Raw genomic sequence first — 25,098 nt, 5'->3', positions numbered from 1 at the left:
GAGGAAGTTACTGAACTTACAGGCGCTTCGTCACCAGTTGCCAAAACGATGAGGTTGACCTTCAAGTAACCTTTAGCCCCGGCAGCCAGATCATCAGGGTCGGAGAGAAGGAGCCACTTCTGGAGAAAAGCATGCTCTGCCAACAGAGAAAGATCAATGAGGAGCATCTTGCAGGTCATCGGGATTCGGCAAAGGGACTCCTTGACAATGAAATGCAATAACACCCTTGTTATCCGGAATTCAAGCAACTGGCAAAAATAAATCAAGGAAAGTAAATTTAAAAAAAATAAGAGTTTAAAATTGTAAAAGTAAATGTTCTCTGAAGTAACATATAAACTTTTGGTGAAGATGTGAGCAAATATTCAGCCAGTGGAGGAGCTTGGTTGTGCTTTGCTCATAGCAGCTGTTTGAATAAAGTTGAGTTTGAATAAAATGGTGTTGCCCAGGTTGATGCTGCTTGCTGATGGGGTGATTCTCTTAACGTGTCTCCTTATGCCTGCTTAGTAAGAGTCTTTATTTTTATCAGTATATCATTAAGGAAATTGGAACCATAGAACATTACAGCACAGAAACAGGCCCCTTTGGCCCTTTTTCTGCCTAGCCCCATTGACCTTCACCCAGTCCTTATCCCTCCCATTCCTGTACCTGTCCAAATTCTTCTTAAATGTTAAAATTGAGCCTACATTCACCACTTCAGCTGGCAGCTGTTTTCCACACCCACACCACTCTCTGTGTGAAGAGGTTCACCCTCGTGTTCCTTTTAAGCACTACACCTTGCCTCACCCAATCTCAGTGGAAAAAGCCGGCCTACATTTACTCTGTCCATCCCTCTCATACGTTAAATACCTCTATCAAATCTCCCCTCATTTTTTGGGGAATAATTAGTAAGGTTTTATCTGTAAACTTGGGGGATGTGGGGGGTTAATTATCTATAATGTTATTGTTCATCTTTCGGGTGGTTTCGTGGAGGGGAAGGAACCTGCAGATGCAGCGAAGGTTAAATGTTTTCAAAAAATGTGACTGAAAATAAAGTAAAATGCTTCAAAATTTATACATTCATGCAAGTGAAGTTTGTTCAGTGTAAGGACAATGTAGATGTTGTGCAGGTCGCGGTCTCTGACCTCCCAAATTGTACTTGTAGCTTTCCCTCTTTCCTACCACAATGTCAGTCCATCTCTCATTTTCATCCTCTGCCTGCCTCAGCTTATTTTTCCTTCCAACTTTCCAGTTGTGACTAACTGTCCTAATGCATCTCTTCACATGATGTGTCCAAAGAATTTGGATTCCTGTTTCTGATCCTTTTAAGGAATTCACGTTTTGTTTTCATTCTTTGTAGAACTTTCTTTTTTATCTTGTCCATATATGATATGCACAACATTCTTCTGACAAGCCACATTGTTTTTTTTCCATCGCATTTCTGATGGTCTGTGTCCATGACAATATAGTATTTTTGTTTATTGAACTGTTTATTCTTAATACAAGTGTGTTAGTTAGCCATTGTAAGTCTCAAGCAACTGGAAAACTCATTTATCTGGTATTTAGCAAGCCCCCGCAAGTGCCGAATACCAGGGGTTTTACTGTACTCCTGTTGTAACCGAGAGAAAGGAGGCAATCAATTATCTGCTTGATAGATCCAGTTGTAGAGTCGTAGAGCTATGCAGCATTTAAACATAGAAACATAGAAGATAGGAGCAGGAGTAGGACATTCGACCCTTCGAGCCTGCTCCGCCATTCAACGAGATCATGGCTGATCTTAAAGTTCAGTACCCCGTCCCCGCCTTCTCTCTGTAACCTTTAATACCCTTATACTGAAGAAATAGATCTAATTCCCACTTAAATATATTTAATGAACCTGCCTCTACTGCTCTCTGTGGCAATGAATTCCACAGATTCACCCCCCTCTGGGTCAAGAAATTCCTCCTCATCTCGGTCCTAAATGGTTTGCCTATTATCCTCAAACCATGGCCCCGGGTTCTGGACTTCCCCACCATCGGAAACATCTCTTCCGCATCCATTCTGTCCAGTCCTGCCAGAATTTCATAGGTCTCTATGAGATCCCCTCTCAATCTTCTAAACTCCAGCGAGTACAATCCCAATTTGCGCATTCTTTCCTCATAAGTCATTCCTGCCATTCCAGGTATCAGCCTGGTAAATCGCCTCTGCACTCCCTCCATTGCAAGAACATCCTTCCTTGGATAAGGTGACCAAAACTGCACACGATACTCCAGGTGGGGTCTCACCAAGGCCCTGTACAGCTGCAGTAAGGTATCCTTGTTCCTAGACTCAAACCCTCTTGATATGAAGGCCAACATACCATTTGCCTTTTTAACCGCCTGCTGTACCTGCATGCTCGCCTTCAGAGACTGGTGTACAAGTACTCCTAGGTCTCTCTGCACTTCCCCATCTCTTAATCTATTGCCATTCAAATAGTAATCTGCCCTCCGGTTTGTATTATCAAAGTGGATAACTTCACATTTCTCCACATTGTAGTGCATTTGCCATGGATCTGCCCAGTCCTTCAATTTATCCAAATCACACTGGAGCTTCCTGGCCCCCTCTTCTGTGCACACAACCCCTCCTAGCTTAGTGTCATCTGCAAATTTGGAGATATTCCATCCATTCCCCTCATCCAGATCATTAATGTAAATTGTGAACAGCTGGGGTCCCAGTACAGATCCCTGTGGCACCCCACTGGTCACCGCCTGCCACTCAGAAAACGAGCCATTTATCCCAACTCTCTGTCTTCTACCTGCCAGCCAGTTCTCAATCCACATCAATACTTTGCCCCCAATCCTATGAGCCTTGATTTTGTAAGCCAGTCATTTATGAGGGACCTTATCGAAGGCCTTTTGGAAGTCCAGGTACACCACATCCACTGGCTCTCCCCCTTCTATTTTACCTGTCACCATCTCAAAGAATTCCAATAGATTTTTCAAGCACGATTTACCTTTTGTAAATCCATGTTGACTCCGTCCGATCCCTTCTCTGCTAGTCATATGCTCCGCTATTACATCCGTGAACTACTCTTTGCAGACGATGCCGCTTTAGTTGCCCATTCAGAGCCAGCACTTCAGCGCTTGACGTCCTGCTTTGCGGAAACTGCCAAAATGTTTGGCCTGGAAGTCAGCCTGAAGAAAACTGAGGGCCTCCATCAGCCAGCTCCCCACCATGACTACCAGCCCCCCCACATCTCCATTGGGCACACAAAACTCAAAACGGTCAACCAGTTTACCTATCTCGGCTGCACCATTTCATCAGATGCAAGGATCGACAATGAGATAGACAACAGACTCGCCAAGGCAAATAGCGCCTTTGGAAGACTACACAAAAGAGTCTGGAAAAACAACCAACTGAAAAACCCCCACAAAGATAAGCGTATACAGAGCCGTTGTCATACCCACACTCCTGTTCGGCTCCGAATCATGGGTCCTCTACCGGCATCACCTACGGCTCCTAGAACGCTTCCACCAGCGTTGTCTCCGCTCCATCCTCAACATCCATTGGAGCGCTTTCATCCCTAACGTCGAAGTACTCGAGATGGCAGAGGTCGACAGCATCGAGTCCACGCTGCTGAAGATCCAGTTGCGCTGGATGGGTCACGTCTCCAGAATGGAGGACCATCGCCTTCCCAAGATCGTGTTATATGGCGAGCTCTCCACTGGCCACCGTGACAGAGGTGCACCAAAGAAAAGGTACAAGGACTGCCTAAAGAAATCTCTTGGTGCCTGCCCCATTGACCACCGCCAGTGGGCTGATATCGCCTCAAACCGTGCATCTTGGCGCCTCACAGTTTGGCGGGCAGCAACTTCCTTTGAAGAAGACCGCAGAGCCCACCTCACTGACAAAAGGCAAAGGAGGAAAAATCCAACACCCAACCCCAACCCACCAATTTTCCCCTGCAGCCGCTGCAACCGTGTCTGCCTGTCCCGCATCGGACTTGTCAGCCACAAACGAGCCTGCAGCTGACGTGGACTTTTACCCCCTCCATAAATCTTCGTCCGCGAAGCCAAGCCAAAGAATTATATATTCCCCTGATTCCAACTGCAAAAGACCTACTCTGGATTTCACCAATCTTTTCCTAACATATATATATAACATATAACAATTACAGCACGGAAACAGGCCATTAGGCCCTTCTAGTCCGCACCGAACCAAACACCCCTTTCTAGTCCCACCTCCCTGTACAATGCCCATAACCCTCCATCTTCTTCTCATCCATATACCTGTCCAACCTTTTCTTAAATAATACAATTGACTCCGCCGCCACTATTTCTCCCGGAAGCTCATTCCACACAGCTACCACTCTCTGAGTAAAGAAGTTCCCCCTCATGTTACCTCTAAACCTCTGCCCCTTAATTCTTAACTCATGTCCTCTTGTTTTAATCTTTCCTCCTCTTAACGGAAATAGTCTATCCACATCCATTCTGTCTATCCCTTTCATAATCTTAAATACTTCTATCAAATCCCCTCTCAACCTTCTACGCTCCAAAGAATAAAGACCCAATCTGTCCAATCTCTCCCCATACTCCAGATGCTTAAACCCAGGCAACATTCTGGTAAACCTTCTCTGCACTCTCTCCACTCTGATTATATCCTTCCTATAATTAGGCTACCAGAACTGCACACAGAACTCCAAATTAGGCCACACCAACGTCTTATACAATCTCAACATCACTTCCCAGCTCCTATATTCCATGCAATGATTGATAAAGGCCAGCATACTAAAAGCTTTTGCAGTCGGTTTTTATGTTTGCCGCAAGCTTACTTTCGTAATTTATTTTTGCCCTCTTGATTAATCCCTTTGCCCTCCTTTGGAGCATCTTGAACTGCTCCCAGTCTTCGGTTGTGGTACTTTTTTTAGCCAATTGATATGCTCTCTCTTTGGACCTAATGCTGTCTCTAATTTCCCTTGTTATCCACAGTTGAGTCACCTTTTTTGGTTTATTTTTATGCCAAACCGGCATAAAAGGTTTTTTGCAATTTCTCCATTAGATCTGTGAATGCTTTCCATTGTCTATCCACAGTCGACTCCCCCATAAACACCACCCAATCAATCTTACTCAACTCCCGTCTCATACCATCATAATTCCCTTTATTTAAATTCAGGACTTTAGTCTCGGTTTTAATTTCATCACTCTCCATGTCGAGTGAGAATTCGATCATATTGTGATCGCTCCTACCCAAAGGGCCTCGTACAACAAGATTGTTGATTATCCCCTTATCATTGCATAATACCCAATCTAAAATGGCCTGCTCCCAAGTTGGTTCCTCGACATATTGGTCTAGATAACCGTCCCGTAAACATTCAAGGAATTCCTCCTCCTCAGTATTTTTACCAATTTGACTAGTCCAATCTATATGCAAATTAAAGTCTCCCATGATGTCAGCTGTTCCCTTATTACACGCTTTTCTAATTTCTCTTTTAATGCCTTCCCTCACCTCTACACTACTATTTGGAGGCCTATATACCACCCCCACTAACGTTTTCCGCCCCTTGCTATTCCTCAGTTCTATCCATATAGAATCCGCATCTTCTGAGTTAATATCCTTCCTGTCAATTGTGTCGGTCCCTTCTCTTACCATCAATACTACCCCACCCCCTTTTCTTTCTTGCCGACCCCTCCTAAATATCGTATACCCTAGGATATTAAGTTCCCAGGCTTGCCCACCCTGCAGCCATGTTTCTGTAATCCCAATCAAATCATATTTGTTTATCCTCCCTGCTGGCCAAGCTCATCACATATAGCCCATACCCCTCTAAACCTTCCCCATCCAAGTACCAGTCTAAATGCCTTTTAAACATTACAACTATTCTCACTTTAAGACCATCAATCCATAAGACATTGTAGCAGAAATAGGCCATTCAGCCCATCAAGTATGTTCCACCATTCAACCATGAGCTGATCCATTTCCCCACTCAGCTCCACTTCCCGGCCTTCGTCCCATATCCTTTGATGCCCTGGCTAATCAAGAACCTATCAATTTCTGACTTAAATACCCAATGATCTGGCCTCCACAACCCCCTGTGGTAACAAATTCCACAGATTCACCACCATCTGGCTGAAGAAATATTCTCCACATCTCTGTTCTAAATGGACACACTTCAATCCTGAAGTTGTGCCCTCGACTCTCCCACCATGGGAACAACCAACTCAACCTGCAAGTTTACCTTTAGGGTATCCCGCCTGAGGATTCTCAGGTCGCTTTGCATTGGGAATTTTCAATTTCCTCCCCATTTATAAAACAGTCTGCCCACTTATTTCTTCTTCCAACATGCACGACCGAACACTTTCTGACATTATAGTTTATTTGCCACTTCCCTGCCGTTCTCCTCATCTGTCCAAATCTTTCTGCAGCTTCCTGAGCCCCACTTACTTTTCCGACCTCCCTTCATATAATCTGCAGACCCATTCATTGCAGAATCTAATTCATTCATATACCACATTAAAAGAAGTAGCCCCCACACCGACCCCTGTTCTTGACAATCAATTCCAACACCTTCAAGCTTCAGACCAATAATATCCTTTCTCCTGTCTCCCTCCTTTTTTAAACAGTTAAGTGACATTTCATCTGGTAACTCCTCCATATATTCACGACCTTCTGCATGAGAAGTTTGGACATCAAGCTCCATTTGAATCTTTCTCCTTTCACCTTGAACCGATGATGTCTGGTTGTAGACTCTCCCACCTTGGGAAAAGGTGATTGACAAGATTCCCCATGGGAGACTCACCTGGATGCATGGAAACCTGGCTGTGGATTCGGAATTGGTTTGCCCGCAGAAGGCAGAGGTTGGGAATTGAGTGAAGGAAAGTTTCTGGAAGATGTCAGAATAAGTATTTTACTCAGAGAGTGGCAGGTGCCGGAAATGCATTGGTGGTGGACGCTGGTACAGTAGAGATATTCAAAGACTCTCGGATTGGTACATGGATGTGAGAATAATAGAACATTCTGGGCGTGAGCGAGGGAAGGGTGAGATTGTTGTGGAGTAGGTTGACCTAGTTTGGCACAACATTGTGGGCCAAAGGGCCTGTAATTCTCCTGGAATGTTCTATGGTTTGCATTGCAAGTAGAAATACCCTTGGTCATTTACTGGAGCAACATACACCCTGCTGGAGGAACTCAATGGCCTGATCAGCGTCGATCGGGGAAAATGAACAGTGGAACCCTTCATCAGGGCTGAGTGTGTCGAAGAGAGATTCTACCCCCTCTTCACTCCCAGTCCTGGTGTAGGATTCCAGCCCAAAATTTCGACTATTTCCCTCATTGATGCTGTTCGACCTGCTGAGTTCCTCCAGCAGGCTGTGTGCTGCTCCAGCTTCCAGTACCTGCCATCCCTCGGGTGGACATTAGCTGTACCGTTGCGTGCAACGCATTGGGACATTTTGAGGAGAAGTATGACTAATCACTTGGTGAGAAAGCAGGGCGAAACCTCGAGTTTCTTTTAAATTGCACAAACTATTGCCCAAGTCTCCCAACTAACGGGCCAGAAAGGAGAAGGAGGAACAAGAATTACAAGAATTCTGCTGGTCGCTGAGTGAATTACAAGGTTGATGGCTGTGGAGAGAGTAAAGGGGGGGGAGGGGTTGTGGTGTGGGGGGGGATATAGGCAGGATAAGTGAATAAACCAGGCAGAACACAGCAAGTTGAACATGAGGAGGGGAAAAAAAAGAGGAAAAAGTGGTATTGTCAGGGCTTGAATGCCTTAGTACACAAATAATTGAACATTAATATTTAGCTTTTTTTTAAATTGCACCAAGATTTCATGCACAGGGGATGTATTGTCTTTCTCTGGCCACCTCAATACAGGAAGGATGTGGAAGCTATGGAGAGGGGGCAGAGGAGATTTACCAGGATGTTGCCTGGATTGGAGAATGTGTCTTATGAGGCAAGGTTGACAGAGCTGGGACTTTTCTCTCTGGAGCGTAAAAGGATGAGAGGAAACTTAATAGAGGTCTACAAGATTATGGGAGGCATAGTTAGGGTGGACGGTCGGCACCTGTTTTCCTGGGATGAAAGTAGCAAATACCAGAGAACTTCAATTTAAGGTGAGGGGAGGAAAATTTAGAAGAGACTTCAGGGGTAAGTGTTTTTTTACACAAAGAGTGGTGGGTGCCTGGAATCTATTGCCAGGGGTGGTGATGGAGGCTGGTGCAATAGGGGCATTTAAAAGACTTTTAGGCAGGAACATGGATGCAAGAAAAATGGAAGATTACAGGTGTGAAATAGGGAAGGTTTAGATTGTTGTGGAGTAGGTTTACGTAGGTTGGCACAACATCGTGGGCTGAAGAGCTAGAATGTTCTAAAATTGTCCAGACTATTGTGCACAAGTTTACTCCCCCTCTCTAAGGGGGAATAAACATGTGATATTGGGAGAGAAGAGAAGAGTCACCAGATTGACCCCTTGGGGAGGGGAAATGGAGAGATGAAACAGGAGGGCCAAGAGACCGCTGATATTGGAATCTGGAGCAAAAAGCAAACCGCTAAGGGAACTGGATGGGTCAAGCAGTAGCTATGAAGTGGGGGAGGGGGGTGGTGTGGAAAAAGAATCGCCGCGTTTCAGGCTAAGACCCTGAGTCAGGGCTGAGAAAATAGGGAGAAGGTACGGCAGTGAGGACCGGAGATCACAGCATCACTGCAATTCCTCAAACAAAACTTACTTGGCTCAGAGTACACGGTGCCCATGTCCAACTGCAAGAGGAAGGACAAACAATTAACTCAAAAGTTGGTTGCATTTTCAGAAGCAAAGAGGAATTTGGGAGAGTGTCTCACCTTGAACTCCCCAATTACGGAGTCCGTACGTAGAGTGTGGGAGTTGTAGACCTGCAGAACAGAAATGAGATCTTTAAGAGGAGGGATTCAACAGGGTGGATCAGAAAGACCTGCATGAGGCACTTGGGAGTCCTTGTGAAGAAGGCAAATGCAATGTTGCCCTTTATATCTAGAGGAACAGGTTATAAGAGCAGGGACGTGTCATTGATCCTTTATAAGGCACTGGTGAGGCCTCACTTAGAGTACGGGTACAGTTTTGAGCTTCTGTCAAGAAAAGGATGTGCTGGCATTGGAGAAGGTTCAGAGAAGATTTACAAGAATGATCCCTGGAATGAAGGGATTAGCCTGTGAGGTACGTTTGATGGCTCTTGGACTGGACTCTTTGGAGTTCAGAAGAAACCTCATAGAGGCATTTCAAGTGTTAGATGGAGTAGATGCGGAAAAGTTGTTTCCCATGGTGGGGGAGTCTATGACAAGGGGGCACAACTTCAGGATTGAAGAGCGTCCATTTAAAATAGAGATATGGAGGGCTTTCTTTAGCCAGAGAGTGGTAAATCTCTGGAATTTGCAACCAAGGGTGGCTGTGGAGGTCAGGTCGTTGGGTGTATTTAAGGCAGAAGTTGATAGGTATCTAAATTGTCAGGGCATCAAAGAGTATGGGAAGAAGGCGGGGGAGTGGGGCTTAGTGGGAGAATGGATCAACTCATGATAGAATTGTGGAGCGGACTTAACAGGCCAAATGACCTACTTCTGCTCCAATATGGTCTTATAGTAAGTTTAAATTCAGGCCTGAGTCCAACATGCAGTGTTTGATGTAGAATGTCTTACTTCCCATGGGCAAGGGCATGCCAGGGATGTTTCATGTCCAGACACCTGCGTCCCATTCACATGGAGCCATTCCGGTGTTTTTCAAGCCCACACAGGGTGGGAGTGGTCCTCTCAGCTCCCACACTCAGCTCAGGAGGAGGCGCAGCTGCCGGCTAGGACGTTCAGCTACCACCTCCACACAGGTTTGAGCTTACTGCCGCCTGTACTGAGGTACGGTGAGAAAATCTGTTCCAGACATTTGGTAGGTGCGTAAGAAATCGGTGCTTGAAGAGTTAAATCAGTGTGGAGTCAAAAAGGGAACGAAATGAACAGCTGCATGCCAAGTCCAGTCCAGGGGCAGGGCCATGGCAGTCAGGAATTTATGGCTGTATCAAAATAGGATTAGAACACTACAGCACAGAAAGAGTCCCTTTGGCCTTCTAGTCTGTGCCGAACTGGTATTCCACCTCGTCCCATTGACCTGCACCCAGACCATAGCCCTCCATACCCCTCTCATCCATGTACCTGACTAAATTTTTCCTGAATGTTAAAATTGAGCCCACTATCACCACTTCCACTGGAAGTTTATTCAACACTCCTACCATTCTCTGTGCGAAGAAGTGGTTAGTGCAACGGCTTTACAGCGCCAGAAATCGGGACCAGATTAGGGTCCGAATACTGCGCTGTCTGTAAGGAGTTTGTACGCTCTCCTCGCGTCTGCATGGATTTTCTCCCAGGGGCTCCAGTTCCCTCCCACCGTTTGAAACATTCCGGGGGTGTAGGTTAATTTGGCGTAAATTGGGGGGTACAGGCTCGGGGGCCGAAATGGCCTGTTGACATGCTGTATGTCTAAATTTAAATTTAAAAAATTTAATTTAAGAAGAATTTGGTCAAGAAAATGGATGAAAAATGGAGCCCTCCATCCCTCTCCCATCCATGTACCTGTCCAAATTCTTCTTAAATGTTAAATTTGAGCCCCCATGGTTGGAGGGAACTGGAGTACCCAGAGCAGACACGCAGAGAACGTACAAACTACTTAGAGAGAGTGCCAGATTCGAACCTGGGATGCCTGCGCTGTAAAAGCTTTGGGCTAACCTCTACTCTAGCCATTCTGCCTTACTCTTTGAGACTGCAAGAGTTACCTCTGTCATAATACTCCATGAGACAACTCTGTATTAAGGAGGGGGCTACGAGAGCTTCTCAGAGCCTCTGGCTAAACCAATTTTGGAGTGTCCGTCTCTCCGTGATGTCACGAGTCAAAGCCTCAAGACCTCGAAGTCTACTGAGAGTCCTCTGTTAGCCCTGCTGTTCTTGTTTAACTCCATTCAGCCGATCCACTCTCTTGGAGGGCTGCCTACCCTGAAGGTCTTCTCCTGCTCTCTTCAAAGGGAGTTCTAGGAGAGCCTTTCTACCTGCATCCCCCCCCCTTGATCTCGAGGACCCTCATTTCCCCCCTCCCCCCCCCCAGCAACTGCTGAGTGTAAGTTTAAGTTAGCTCTCTCTGACAGCAGGTCAGGAGGATTCCCCGCCAGAGGGTGGTGGGGACTGGTGGTGGGAGGTGAGACCCAGAGCGTGGAACATCAATCCTGGCGTTTTACCTGTGTCCCAGAGAGGAAGCCCAAACAGGAATTTGTTCTGTGACCCAACCCCCCATCCCCCACACCACTCTTTGTGATATTTATAAATGGCCTGGGGAGGGATGGATCAGTAAGTTTGCGGATAACAAAGGTTGGAGGTGTGGTGGAGAGTGTAGAGGTTGTCTTGGGTTATAACAGGACATAAGCAGGATGTGGAGTAGGGCAGAAAATTGACAGATGGTGTTCAATCTGAATGAGTGCGAGGTGATCCATTTTAGAAGGTCAAACTTGAAGGCAGAGAACATGGTTAATGGTCAGATTCTTAACAGTCTAAATCCATAGATCTCTCAAGGTTGACGCACGGGTGGATAGGGTAGTTAAGAAGCCCTATGGTATGCTGGGCTTCACTAATGACCCATTCCCCCCACTCCCTGACCTTCTCCCTATAACCTTTGATACCCTGACTATTCAGAGACCCTTCAATCTCTATCTTAAATAAACCCAACATCCTGGCCTCCACAACAAATTCCAGAGGTTCATCGCCCTCTGGATAAAGAAATTCCTCCCCATCTCTGTTTTAATCCTGAAGTTGTGCCCTCTTGTCCTAGACTCCCCTACCATGGGAAACAACTCTTATTCCATCTTCAGGGCAACACTGAAGTCTCCCTTTCCTGTGTTGATGATATACACTGGGAGTTTCACTTAAATAGGGATCTTCAATGCACTACCATCAGGAAGAAGGGACAGGAGGATCAAAATCAGGATGGCCTGGCTGGGAAAGTCTTCTTCATGAAGCTTGTGAGGCTGATGAACAGGCATCAGGTAAATAATCCAAATATTCAGGATAAAGTTTGTTTATTATCATCTGATTGTAGATACTGTATAGAAGACAAAACAGTGTATCTCTAGAGCACAGACCACATACAAATCAGTGCATTTAATCAGATGTAGATCCAGTCAGTAATATTTTAATTCAGAAAAAATAGATTTAGATATTGAACTTGAGCTTCAGAAAGAGGAAGGATAGTTGGTCAGAAGAGCATTTCATCAGTCTGCATATTCCGGGGCTCAGTCACAGAGTGAAGCTCCCTCCACACTGTCCTGTCACAAATTCCCGGGGTCAGTTACAGAGTGAAGCTCCCTCCGCACCACCCCATCACACACTCCCAGGGTCCAACACAGAGTGAAGCTCCCTTCAGACCATCCCATCACACACTCCTGGGGTCAGACACAGAATGAAGCTCCCTCCGCATGGTGCCATCACACACTCCTGGATTCAGAAACAGAATGAAGTCCCCTCCACACATTCCACACCACATTCCTAAGGTTGGGATCAGATTGTACTTACTCAGCCCAAAGATCTCTCGACACGAAAGCACTCACCATGATGAATATTGGCTCATCAAAGAGATCACTTGGAGTGTCGTAGAAGTTGAAGAAAAAAATCTGTGGAAGAGCAGACGGGAATGTTAGTGGTTCTCTGAGTTGAACAATGAAGAGAAGCATGGTTAGTGGATTGTTCGATGTTCAATGAACTGGACACCTGTGGAGTTCACTCCAGTGGGACCGGGAGCCAGGAGGTGGATGATAGATGTGAGATGAAACAGTAGCTGGCAATCCTCATCTCATTGGCTCAGGAACTGACTGTGGACTTCAGGAAGGGGGAAACCAAGACAACACAGACTAGTCCTCATAGAGAAGTCAGTGTGGAGAGGGTAAAGAACTTCCAATTCCTGGGTATCAACATCTCCGATGATCTTTCCATGTCGATGCAATCATGAAGGCTCGTCAGCAGCTATACTTTGTTGGGTGTTTGATGAAATTTGGTATATCACCAAAGACTCTTGCACATTTTTTATAGGTGTACCATGGGGAGCATTCTGACTGGTATGGAAGAGCCAATGCACAGGACAGGAAAAGACAACACAGAGTTGTGAACTCGACCTGTGACATTACAGGCATTATTCCATCGAGGGCATCTACAAGAGGCGGTGTCTGAAGAAAGCAGCCTCTATCCTCAATGACCCTCTCCACCCAGGCTATGCCCTCTTCACGCTGCTACCATCAGGATGGAGGTAGAGGAGCCTGAAGATGAACAGCCAACTGTACAGAAACAGCTTCTTCCCCTCTGCCATCAGATTTATAAAAATATAAAGACATAAGAAATGGGAGTAAGAGTCTAGTTTGTGTAGTTTCGTAGTGTTGTCGTTTGAATAAACGTTTGTCAACAAAAAGACGGCGCACTATTCAAATGGCGAGAGATTGGGGAAGGTTGATATACAGGGGAACGTGATACATCAAACAGTGAAAGCAAACTCATGGGAAAAGAGATTATTGAAGAAGACACAAGGATGAATGAAACGGTGATCATCTGAGGAGTATTTGACATATTTCGGCCTGTACTCGTTGGAATTTAGGAGAATGTGGGGGTATCTCACAAGATACAAGACATTTCCTATGGTTTCTTTTGTCATAGAACTACCAAACATTACAGCACAGAAGTCTTGTACCTTGATGAAGGCCTGAAAGGCGTGGACAGAGTAGATGTAGAAAGGTTGTTTCCCACGGTGGGAGAGTCTAAGACAAGAGGGCACAACACAGGAAAGAGGAAAGACAACAGGACAGGAAAAGACAACACAGAGTTGTCAGGATTGAAGGGTGTCCGCTTAGAACAGAGATGTGGAGGAATTTCTTCAGCCAGAGGGTGGTGAATCTGTGGAATTTGTTGCCAGAGGTCATTGTGGAGGCCGGGTCATTGGGTGAATTTAAGGCAGAGATTGATGGATTCTTGATTAGCATCAAAGGCCGGGCAATGGGGCTGCGTGGGGAAATGGATCAGCTCATGATTATATTGCAGGGCAGACTGGATGGGCTGAATGGCCTATTTCTGCTCCTATGTCTTATTGTCTTATGATATCTGGGCCTTTAGGGGGAAGAGTCAAAATACAATGCTGAAGAAACTCAGCAGATCAAACAATGTCCTTGATATGGCAAAGATAAAAATACATCACCAGCGTTTCAGCTTTGAGCCTTTCATCAAGGTACACCAAAGTGGTGAAGCCAAATTTGGAGGATTGTGTGGAATTTGGGTCACCAAGCTACAGGAAAGATGCCAATAAGATCAAAAGAATGCAGAGAAGATGTACTTGGATGTTGCCTGGAATTTAGGAACTGAGTTACAGGGAAAGGTTAAACAGGATTTTATTCCCTGGAACGTAGAAGAATGAGGGGAGATTTGATCGAGGTATTTAAAATCATGAGGGGGACAGACTGAGTAAATGTAGACAGGCTTTTTTAACGGAGGGTGGGTGAGATACAAACCAGAGGTCATGGGTGAAAGGGGAAAGGTTTAGGGGGAACTTCACTCAGAGAGTGGTGGGCGTGTGTAACGAGCTGCCAGTTGAAATGGTGAACGTGGGGTCAATTTTAACACAAAAAAAATTTGAACAGGTACATGGATGGGAGAGGTATGGAGGACTATAACTGAGAGCAGTTCAGTGGGATGAGACAGAATAGTTCAGCACAGACTAGAAGGGCCAATGGGTCTATTTTCTGTGCAGTAATGTTCGGTAGTTCTATGACAAAAAAAAGCATAGGAAATGTCTTGTACCTTGATGAAGGGCTGAGGCCTGAAACGTTGGTTATGTATCTTTATATTTGCTATAAAAAGTATACTCTTTGACCTGCTGAGATTCTCCTCTCCCACATCGTGTTTTTACAAGGAAGGTTTCTGGGAGGATAGAAATATATTATGATAGATGAAACAGTATTGAAATGATGGCATGAACCAGAAGGGCCTGTGCCTGGTCCTATTTTCACACAGTTCCAGATATCATCCACTCTCCGTGTAAAAACATGTACCTGTCAGATCCTGTTTAAACATCCTTCCTGTCACCTTAAACCTTCACCCGCTTGATTTTGATTTCCCAAACTTGGGGAAAAGATTTTGACGAACCACGCTATCTTCTATCAGGTCACCTTTCTGCCTCCTTCACTTGAAGAAAAACTCCTCCGCACTCTCTCCAGCACCACCATTACCTTCCAGGTGAATTTCAATTACATTCTCTCCACTCACACGTCCTTCCTGGTGAACCTCCTCTGCACTCTCTCTAACTCTACCATGACCTTCCTGGTGAATGTCCTCTGCACTCTCTCCAATTCCACCACATCCTTCCTGGTGCATCTCCTCTGCACTTTCTCCAACTCCACCACATCCTTCCTGGTGAATCTCCTCTGCACTCTCTCCAACTCCACCATGTCCTTCCTGGTGAACCTCCTCCTCACTCTCTCCAACTCCACCAAATCCTTCCTGGAGAATCTCCTCTTCACTCTCTCCAACTCTACCACGTCCTTCCTGGTGCATCTCCTCTGCACTTTCTCCAACTCCACCACATCCTTCCTGGTTAATCTCTTCTTCACTCTCTCCAACTCCACCACATCCTTCCTGGTGAACCTCCTCTGCACTCTCTTCAAATCCACCACGCCGATCATGGTTTTTGTTTTATAATTTTTTATTTTTCACACTGTGAACAATATCAACCAAAATACATACAAACATTTCCCTCTTAAATATACACATTTTCTCCCCTTTTCCCCCCCACCTTCCCTTCCCTCTTCCCACCCCCCTCCAAACCCACTAAACATTCAACATATACAATACAATAAACCCATTAAACAATGTCATCACACAATCAAAATAAATAAGAAAATTGTGTCATCTACTTTTACCCACTGGGTCAGTTAATTTTGTCGTCATCTCATTCTGTCATTTTAGGGGTGGAGGTCCGAGGCGAGCCCTCTCTGTCATGTTCCATGTATGGTTCCCAAATTTGTTCGAATAATGTGACTTTATTTTTTAAATTATATGTTATTTTTTCCAATGGAATACATTTATTCATTTCCATGTACCATTGCTGTATTCTCAGGCTCTCTTCTGATTTCCAAGTTGACATTATACATTTTTTTGCTCCAGCTAAGGCTCTTTTGCGTTTCATCCAGTTCGAACCCTAGTTCTTATATTACTTAGAAGAAAGATCTCTGGATTTTTTGGGATGTTGCTTTTCGTGATTTTATTTAATACCTGATTTAGATCTTCCCAAAACTTTTTCACTTTCTCACATGCCCAAATTGCATGTACTGTCGTTCCCGTTTCCTTCTTACAACGAAAACATCTATCTGATACTGTTGGGTCCCATTTATTTAACTTTTGGGGCGTGATGTATAACCTGTGTATCCAGTTATATTGTATCATACATAACCTCGTGTTTATTGTATTTCTCATAGTTCCGGAGCATAACTTTTCCCATGTTTCATTTTTTATCTTTATGTTTAAATCTTTTTCCCACTTTTGTTTGAGTTTATACCTTATTTCATCATTTTCCTTCTCTTGCAGTTTGATGTACATACATGTTTGTTATAAATCTTTTTATTATCACATATTCAAAGCTGCTTCCTTCTGGTAACCTCAGTCTGTTTCCCAATTTGTCCTTCAAGTGGTTTTCAGTTGATGGTATGCAAACATTGTACCGTGAGTTATTCCATATTTGTACTTCATTTGTTCAAAAGATAATAAATTATTTCCCAAAAAACAATTTTCTATTCTTTTGATCCCTTTTCTCTCCCATTCTCTAAAGGAAAGGTTATCTATTGTAAAAGGGATTAGCTGATTTTGTGTCAATAATAATTTTGGTAGTCGGTAATTTGTTTTTTTTTCCTTTCTAAGTGGATCATCTTCCATATATTGAGTAAATGATGCAGCACTGGTGAGCTTTGATATTGCACCAGCTTTTCATCCCACTTATAAAGTATATCTTCCGGTACCTTCTCCCATATTTTATCTAGCTCTATCTTAGTCCAATCTGGTTTTTCCCTTGTCTGATAAAAATCTGATAAATACCTTAATTGTGCTGCTCTATAATAATTTTTAAAGTTTGTTAACTGCAAACCACCTTGGTTGTACCTCTCTGTTAATTTATCTAACGCTATCCTTGGTTTCCCCCCCCCTTTCCATAAAAATTTCCTTATTATTCGCTTTAGTTCATTAAAGAATTTCTCTGTTAAGGGGATTGCTAACGATTGAAATAAGTATTGTATCCTTGGGAAGACATTCATTTTAATGCAATTTACCCTCCCTATCAACGTTAGCGGTAATTCTTATCAATGTTCTAAGTCTCCCTGCAATTTCTTTATTAGTGGCTGATAATTTAGTTTGTACAAGTGGCTTAAGTTATTATCTAACCTGATCCCCAGGTATCAGATTGCTTGTGTTTGCCATTTAAGTGGTGATTCTTTTTTAAATTCTGTATAATCCACGTTACTCATTGGGATCATTTCACTTTTATTTGTGTTGATCTTGTACCCCGATATTTCTCCATATTCCTTCAATTTCTTATGTAAAGTCCTCCTCAGCGACAAGATCTCCATCCTCAACCGATGGTCAGAACACTTCCAATCTCTTTTCAGTGCCAACCGCTCAGTCCAAGATTCCGCCCTGCTCCAGCTCCCTCAACAGCCCCTAAGGCTAGAGCTGGATGAGGTCCTCACCCTGGATGAGACATATAAGGCAATCGAACAACTGAAAAGTGGCAAAGCAGCAGGTATGGATGGAATCCCCCCAGAGGTCTGGAAGGCTGGCGGCAAAACTCTGCATGCCAAACTGCATGAGTTTTTCAAGCTTTGTTGGGACCAAGGAAAACTGCCTCAGGATCTTCGTGATGCCACCATCATCACCCTGTACAAAAACAAAGGCGAGAAATCAGACTGCTCAAACTACAGGGGCATCACGCTGCTCTCCATTGCAGGCAAAATCTTCGCTAGGATTCTACTAAATAGAATAATACCTAGTGTCGCCGAGAATATTCTCCCAGAATCACAGTGCGGCTTTCGCGCAAACAGAGGAACTACTGACATGGTCTTTGCCCTCAGACAGCTCCAAGAAAAATGCAGAGAACAAAACAAAGGACTCTACATCACCTTTGTTGACCTCACCAAAGCCTTCGACACCGTGAGTAGGAAAGGGCTTTGGCAAATACTAGAGCGCATCGGATGCCCCCCAAAGTTCCTCAACATGATTATCCAACTGCATGAAAACCAACAAGGTCGGGTCAGATACAGCAATGAGCTCTCTGAACCCTTCTCCCTTAACAATGGCGTGAAGCAAGGCTGTGTTCTCGCACCAACCCTCTTTTCAATCTTCTTCAGCATGATGATGAACCAAGCCATGAAAGACCCCAACAATGAAGACGCTGTTTACATCCGGTACCGCACGGATGGCAGTCTCTTCAATCTGAGGCGCCTGCAAGCTCACACCAAGACACAAGAGAAACTTGTCCGTGAACTACTCTTTGCAGACGATGCCGCTTTAGTTGCCCATTCAGAGCCAGCTCTTCAGCGCTTGACGTCCTGCTTTGCGGAAACTGCCAAAATGTTTGGCCTGGAAGTCAGCCTGAAGAAAACTGAGGTCCTCCATCAGCCAGCACCCCACCATGACTACCAGCCCCCCCACATCTCCATCGGGCACACAAAACTCAAAACGGTCAACCAGTTTACCTATCTCGGCTGCACCATTTCATCAGATGCAAGGATCGACAATGAAATAGACAACAGACTCGCCAAGGCAAATAGCGCCTTTGGAAGACTACACAAAAGAGTCTGGAAAAACACCCAACTGAAAAACCTCACAAAGATAAGCATATACAGAGCCGTTGTCATACCCACACTCCTGTTCGGCCCCGAATCATGGGTCCTCTACCGGCATCACCTACGGCTCCTAGAACGCTTCCACCAGTGTTGTCTCCGCTCCATCCTCAACATCCATTGGAGCGCTTTCATCCCTAACGTCGAAGTACTCGAGATGGCAGAGGTCGGCAGCATTGAGTCCACGCTGCTGAAGATCCAGCTGCGCTGGGTGGGTCACGTCTCCAGAATGGAGGACCATCGCCTTCCCAAGATCGTGTTATATGGCGAGCTCTCCACTGGCCACCGTGACAGAGGTGCACCAAAGAAAAGGTACAAGGACTGCCTAAAGAAATCTCTTGGTGCCTGCCACATTGACCACCGCCAGTGGGCTGATATCGCCTCAAACCGTGCATCTTGGCGCCTCACAATTTGGCGGGCAGCAACCTCCTTTGAAGAAGACCGCAGAGCCCACCTCACTGACAAAAGGCAAAGGAGGAAAAGCCCAACACCCAACCCCAACCCACCAATTTTCCCCTGCAGCCGCTGCAACCGTGTCTGCCTGTCCCGCATCGGACTGGTCAGCCACAAACGAGCCTGCAGCTGACGTGGACTTTTACCCCCTCCATAAATCTTCGTCCGCGAAGCCAAGCCAAAGAAAAGAGAAAGAAGTATACTATGATGTCATCTGCATATAAACTGAGTTTATACTCCTTCTTCTTTATTTTTATCCCTTTTATTTTATTTTCTGTCCTTATCAGTTCTGCCAAGGGTTCTATAGCTAACACGAACAGTGAGGGAGATAATGGACATCCCTGTCTAGTTGACCTACTTAATTTAAGTTGGTTTGATACATATCCATTTACTGTTACCTTCGCCAATCGTCCATTATAGAATGCTTTAATCCAATTAATATATTTTTCTGGTAGATTGAACCTCTGTAATACTTTGAATAAATAATTCCATTCTACCCTGTCAAAGGCTTTTTCTGCATTTAAAGCAACAGCCACTGTTGACGTCTTATTTCCTTGAACGGCATGAATTAAATTAATAAATTTACAGACATTATCTGCTGTTCATCTTTTCTTAATAAATCCAGTTTGATCTTGTTTTACTATTTTTGGTTCACAATCGGCCAATCTGTTTGCTAATAATTTTGCTATTATCTTATAGTCTGAGTTAAGTAGAGATATTGGTCTATATGATGCTGGTGTTAGTGGATCCTTCCCCGTCTTTGTTATGACTGTAATTATTGCTGTTTTACATGAATCTGGCAAGTTTTGTGTTTCTTCTATCTGGTTCATTACTTCCAGGAGAGGAGGAATTAATAACTCTTTAAATGTTTTATACAGTTCTATTGGGAATCCATCCTCTCCTGGTGTTTTATTGTTTGGCAGCTTTTTTAATATATCCTGCACTTCCTCTATTTCAAATGGTTTTATCAGTTTGTTTTGTTGCAATTTCATCAGTTCAATTTTAGCTAAAAACTCTTCTATTTTATCATCTTTCCCCTCGTTCTCAGTTTGGTTAATTGTTCATAAAATTCCTTAAAGTTCTCATTAATCTCCATTGGATTATATGTAATTTTTAAATCCTTTTTCCTTGATGCCAATACAATTCTTTTAGCTTGTTCTGTTTTAAAGCCAGGCTAATATTTTGTGTGTTTTTTCTCCTTGTTCGTAATACTTTTGCTTTATTTTCATTATGATCTTCTCCACCTTATACATTTGTAATGTTTCGTATTTTATTTTTTTATCCACCAATTCTCTCTTTTTCGTTATATCATCCCTTTTTACTAGTTCCTTTTCTGTACTTACTATCTCCCTTTCCAACTGATCTATTTCCCGATTGTAGTCCTTCATCTTAGTTACATAACTTATTATCTGCCCTCTGATGAAGGCTTTCATTGCATCCCATAACATAAATTTGTCTTTCACTGATTCCGTATTTATTTCAAAGTACGTTTTAATTCTCTAAATTCCTGCCTTTTAAGTAGCATGGAGTTTAACCTCCATCTATATGTTCTTGGTGGGATGTCCTCCAGTTCTATTGCTAATAGCAGGGGTGAATGATCTGAAAGTAGCCTAGCTTTATATTCAGTTTTTCTAACTCTCCTTTGAACATGGGCCGACAACAAAAACATATCAATCCTTGAGTATGTTTTATGCCTACTCGAATAATATGAGTATTCCTTCTCCCTTGGATGCTGCCTCCTCCATATATCCATGAGTTTAATTTCCTGCATTGATTTAACCATAAATTTGGCCACTTTATTCTTTTTACTAGTCTTTTGTCCAGTTTTATCCAACATTGGATCCAAATTAAGGTTAAAATTCCCTCCTATCAATATATTCCCTTGCATATCTACAATCTTCAAAAAAAATATCTTGCATAAACTTTTGATCCTCTTCATTAGGTCACGTCCATCATGGTGAATCTCCTCTTGACTCTATCCAACTCCATCACATCCTTCCCGGTGAACCTCCTCTGCACTCTCTCCAACTCCACCACGTCCATCATGATGAATCTCCTCGGCACTCTCTCCAACTCCATCACATCCTTCCTGGTTAATCTCTTCTTCATTCTCTCCAACTCCACCATATCCTTCCTGGTGTATCTCCTCTGCACTCTCTCCAATTCCACCATGTCCTTCCTGGTGAACCTCCTCTGCATTCTCTCCAGCTCCCCCACATACTTCCTGGTGAACCTCCTCTGCACTCTCTCCAACTCCACCATGTCCTTCCTGGTGAATCTCCTCTGCACTCTCTCCAACTCCACCATGTCCTTCCTGGTGAATCTCCTCTGCACTCTCTCCAACTCCACCATTTCCATCACGGTGAATCTCCTCTGCACTCTCTCCAACTCCCCCACATACTTCCTGGTGAATCTCCTCTGCACTCTCTCCAACTCCACCATGTCCTTCCTGGTGAATCTCCTCTGCACTCTCTCCAACTCCACCATGTCCTTCCTGGTGAATCTCCTCTGCACTCTCTCCAACTCCACCACATTCTTCCTGATGAATCTCTTCTTCACTCTCTCCAGCCCAACCACTTCCACTGATGACACAACATTTCATATCCATTCCAAGCATGGTTTGGTCATTTGAAAAATAATGTCCCAACATCTATATGCACCCACCTATGAAAGCAAGTACACCATCTGCATTTTGACACTATTCTGTCCCCATGTTAGCACATTCATGGAACTCAGCACTTGGATATCTGGCTGTGAAATGCTCAAAGGCACCTGAGCACGCAAAGGTTGAAATATATTGATCGGTCTTTTCTTGGGTCCTGTGAAAGAATGAGGGATGCAGGTGCACAGTTTTTCTGAAATTGGCGACTCGTGGACAGGGACCATGGGCTTGGGCCCATAATTATGCCCCCTGTGTTCGGCAGCGGTTGCAAGTGTTTGCGGACACCAAGTGGAGCAGCAGACTTGTGCAGGGCACCATTAACGGGGAGCAAATCCTTACTGAGAAGGAAAAGCAGAGGTGATGAATCGAAAGGCAGTGACGACAGCAGCAGGACAGCGAGGGGATCTGCAGCTGAAAGAAACACACAGGCTGCAGGTTGTTGGCGACCCGTGGGCAAAAAACCCACATGGGCTGTTAGCTGCTGGCTTTTAGCTTAAGGGAACCAGGCATTGGAACCAGGTTTCAAGAGGGTGCAAGGGGCAAGAGGGTCTCCTGTAGGGCCTGAGGTGTTGAAGGCTTCCTGACCATGTAGGACGTTTGGATCTGGAGCTCGGGTGGCCGATGGATCGAACAGGAGTCTGTGTGGCTACAGAGGCTGCGGGAGAACTGGAAGTGAATCCACAGACACTCGGTGACTCTAAATGGACTCTCTTTGGCTTTTCTTTCTCTTATTAGCAGGGGTGCCAGGCAATGCTTCTGGTGACCCTTTGCCTATCAGCAGACAATGGTTGACATATATCATGTATATATTGTAACAATGAAAGGGGCCTTCGATGGCCTGTCCTGTCACTGAGGTGTTCACTCCAACACCAGTGGAGGAAGAGCTTGTCCTCACCTCATCAAAGACAGGATTATTGCCTTTGCGAATCCGTGTGGTCTTCGTTTGACCAGCCACTGTTACTTTCACCACAGGCCTGATGTTAATGCCAGGGAGCTGGCGACCTTTCGCCACCTGGACTCTGACCTGAAAACAGAATAATTTTGGTTAAGTCAGAGAGGGGAACGGTGTCTTCAACGCTGCAAGAAACAGGAGCAGGAGTCGGCCATCCGGCCTGTCAAGCCTGCTCCGTCATTCAAAAAGATCACGGCTGAAATGGCCATGGTCTAGGTTCCATTTATTCCACCCCTCCACCCCCACTTCCCCATCACTCATAATTCCCCTGTTCTTCAAACATCTATCTATCTGTTGTCTTAAGACTTCCTTGTAGCATCAAAGGTTATGGGGAGAAGGCCGGGCAGTGGGGTTGAGTGAGAAAATGGATCAGCTCTTGATTAAATAGTGGGGCAGACTTGGTGGGCTGAATAGCCAGGTAAAAACACCATGCTGGAGAAACTCAGCTGGTCAAACAGTGTACTTTATATCACACAGATAAAGGTACACAACCAATGTTTCAGACTTCATAAAAAGCATGGAAAAATGTTGCCAGGCTCCTGAACAAAATAATAGTGGGGGGGAGGGGTGTCGGAAGGAGCGTAGTCCCACAGGTAGGAGAAACCAGGTGGATAAGGGAGGCAGAGCACAGCAGCAAGCAAGGGCAGGGTGAATGGAGAGGGAAGGGGTGTGGAGAGCTGGAGGAAAGGAGACAGAGGGATGGGGAAGGGAGGGAGAATGGGGAGTGGTCTAGCAGACACCTGAGGAGTCAATGTTAAAGCCATCCAGCTGGAGAGGGCCCAGATGAAAAATCAGGTGATGTTTCTCCAATTTACAGGAGGTCTTGTTGGGGCAGTACGTGAGGCCACATGTGTATGGGAGTGGGGCGCAGAATTGAACTGGGAGATCCCTGTCACTGATGGGAACAGAGAGGAGGCGCTCAATGAAGTGATCTCCCACTCTGCATGCAGTCTCTCCAATGTAGAGAAGGCCACAATGGGAGCAGGTGGATGCAGTAGATCAGTAGTGTTGCTTCACTTGCAAGGCTTGTTTGGGGCCTCGAACGGTGGTGAGGGAGGGGCTATGTGGACACAAGTGTGGCACCACCTGTGGCCAAAGGGGAAAGTGCCAGTGCGGCGACTGGTGCAGAGGAATGAGTGTACGAGGGAGTCATGGAGGGAGCAGTCCCTACAGAAAGAGAAGAGGGAAGGAGAGGGGGAAGATATATTTGGAAGTGGAATCCTGTTGCAGGTGGCACAAATTATAGAGAATAATGTACTGGATCAGAGCCTGGTGGGGTGAGGGTAAGGAGAATCCTGTGTTTGTTACATCTGGGGGCAGAGGGGGAAATGGAGATGTGGGTAAGGGAAGAGTTGATGGTGGTGGAGGGGAAGCCATGTTTGTGAAAGAAGGTGGACATTTCAGATAATCTAAATAGTCTGTTCCTGCTCCTATGTCTTATGGTTGAACTCCCTGCTGTATGAGATGACTTAACTGGATATCACGCAAAACAAGCCTTTTAACTGTTATCTCACTCCATGTGATAATGAACAATCCAATCCAATTCAATTTCCATCTGCCATCTGCTTGCCCATCCTACAACCTGCCAGTTCCTCTCCCCTTCCTGGCTCCTGCCCAGTTAGCCCTGTCACATCCAAAACTGACCTGGATGTCCTGAGGTTTGTTCGGGAGCAGTTGGCTCAGTCGTTTCCTCTTCCTGACCCCATGGACCACGGTCGCCGGCGGTTTCTTTGGCAGGCTGGGCGGCTCGTGGCTGCCGCCGCCACCCCCCCCGAGTGAGGGTTCGACTTCGTCGCCTGTGCCTAGGGGCTCTTCAGTGTCCTCCTCTCCCTCGCCACTGGTGTCTGCAGAGAGGGAGGCGGCGAGAAAGGTGAGCCACCGAGGGGTGCAGAATCAGTCATCGGGTGCCAAAAGGACAGAAAGGGAGAGGCAAACAGGGTGTCTGCAGGTGTCGGAAAAGGGAAGGGTCTTGGAGGAACTCAGCAGGTCACACAGCATCCATGGGAAGCAAGAGGCTTAAAACATCACAGTACAGGCCCTTCAGCCCACAATGTTGTGTTGATCTATATAAACCTACTCAACAAACTAAACCTTCCCTCTCACACACATAACCCTCTATTTTTCCTTATATCCATGTCCCTATCCAAAAATATTTTAAATTTCCCTATTGTTACAGCCTCCAT

At 45.1% G+C, this 25,098-nt stretch overlaps 1 protein-coding gene across 12 annotated transcripts in view; it reads right to left on the bottom strand.

The window, feature by feature from the left end:
• dysf (dysferlin, limb girdle muscular dystrophy 2B (autosomal recessive)) overlaps positions 1-25,098 on the bottom strand; it is a 444,465-nt gene that overhangs the window by 216,346 nt on the left and 203,021 nt on the right. For all 12 annotated transcript variants that reach the window (XM_069923420.1, XM_069923428.1, XM_069923419.1 and 9 more), the window contains exons 6-11: positions 24,560-24,759; positions 22,859-22,987; positions 12,537-12,599; positions 8,770-8,820; positions 8,658-8,688; positions 21-136 (exon numbers count right to left, since the gene is read on the bottom strand). In XM_069923420.1, coding sequence (XP_069779521.1) covers positions 21-136; positions 8,658-8,688; positions 8,770-8,820; positions 12,537-12,599; positions 22,859-22,987; positions 24,560-24,759 — 590 coding nt within the window. The remainder of the gene's footprint in view (positions 1-20; positions 137-8,657; positions 8,689-8,769; positions 8,821-12,536; positions 12,600-22,858; positions 22,988-24,559; positions 24,760-25,098) is intronic.

This window comes from Narcine bancroftii, chromosome 3 (genome assembly GCF_036971445.1).
Source record: "Narcine bancroftii isolate sNarBan1 chromosome 3, sNarBan1.hap1, whole genome shotgun sequence".
NCBI classification, from domain to species: domain Eukaryota; kingdom Metazoa; phylum Chordata; class Chondrichthyes; order Torpediniformes; family Narcinidae; genus Narcine; species Narcine bancroftii.
The sequence above is the reverse complement of the archived record's forward strand: the minus strand, read 5'-3'. Positions and strand labels throughout refer to the sequence as shown.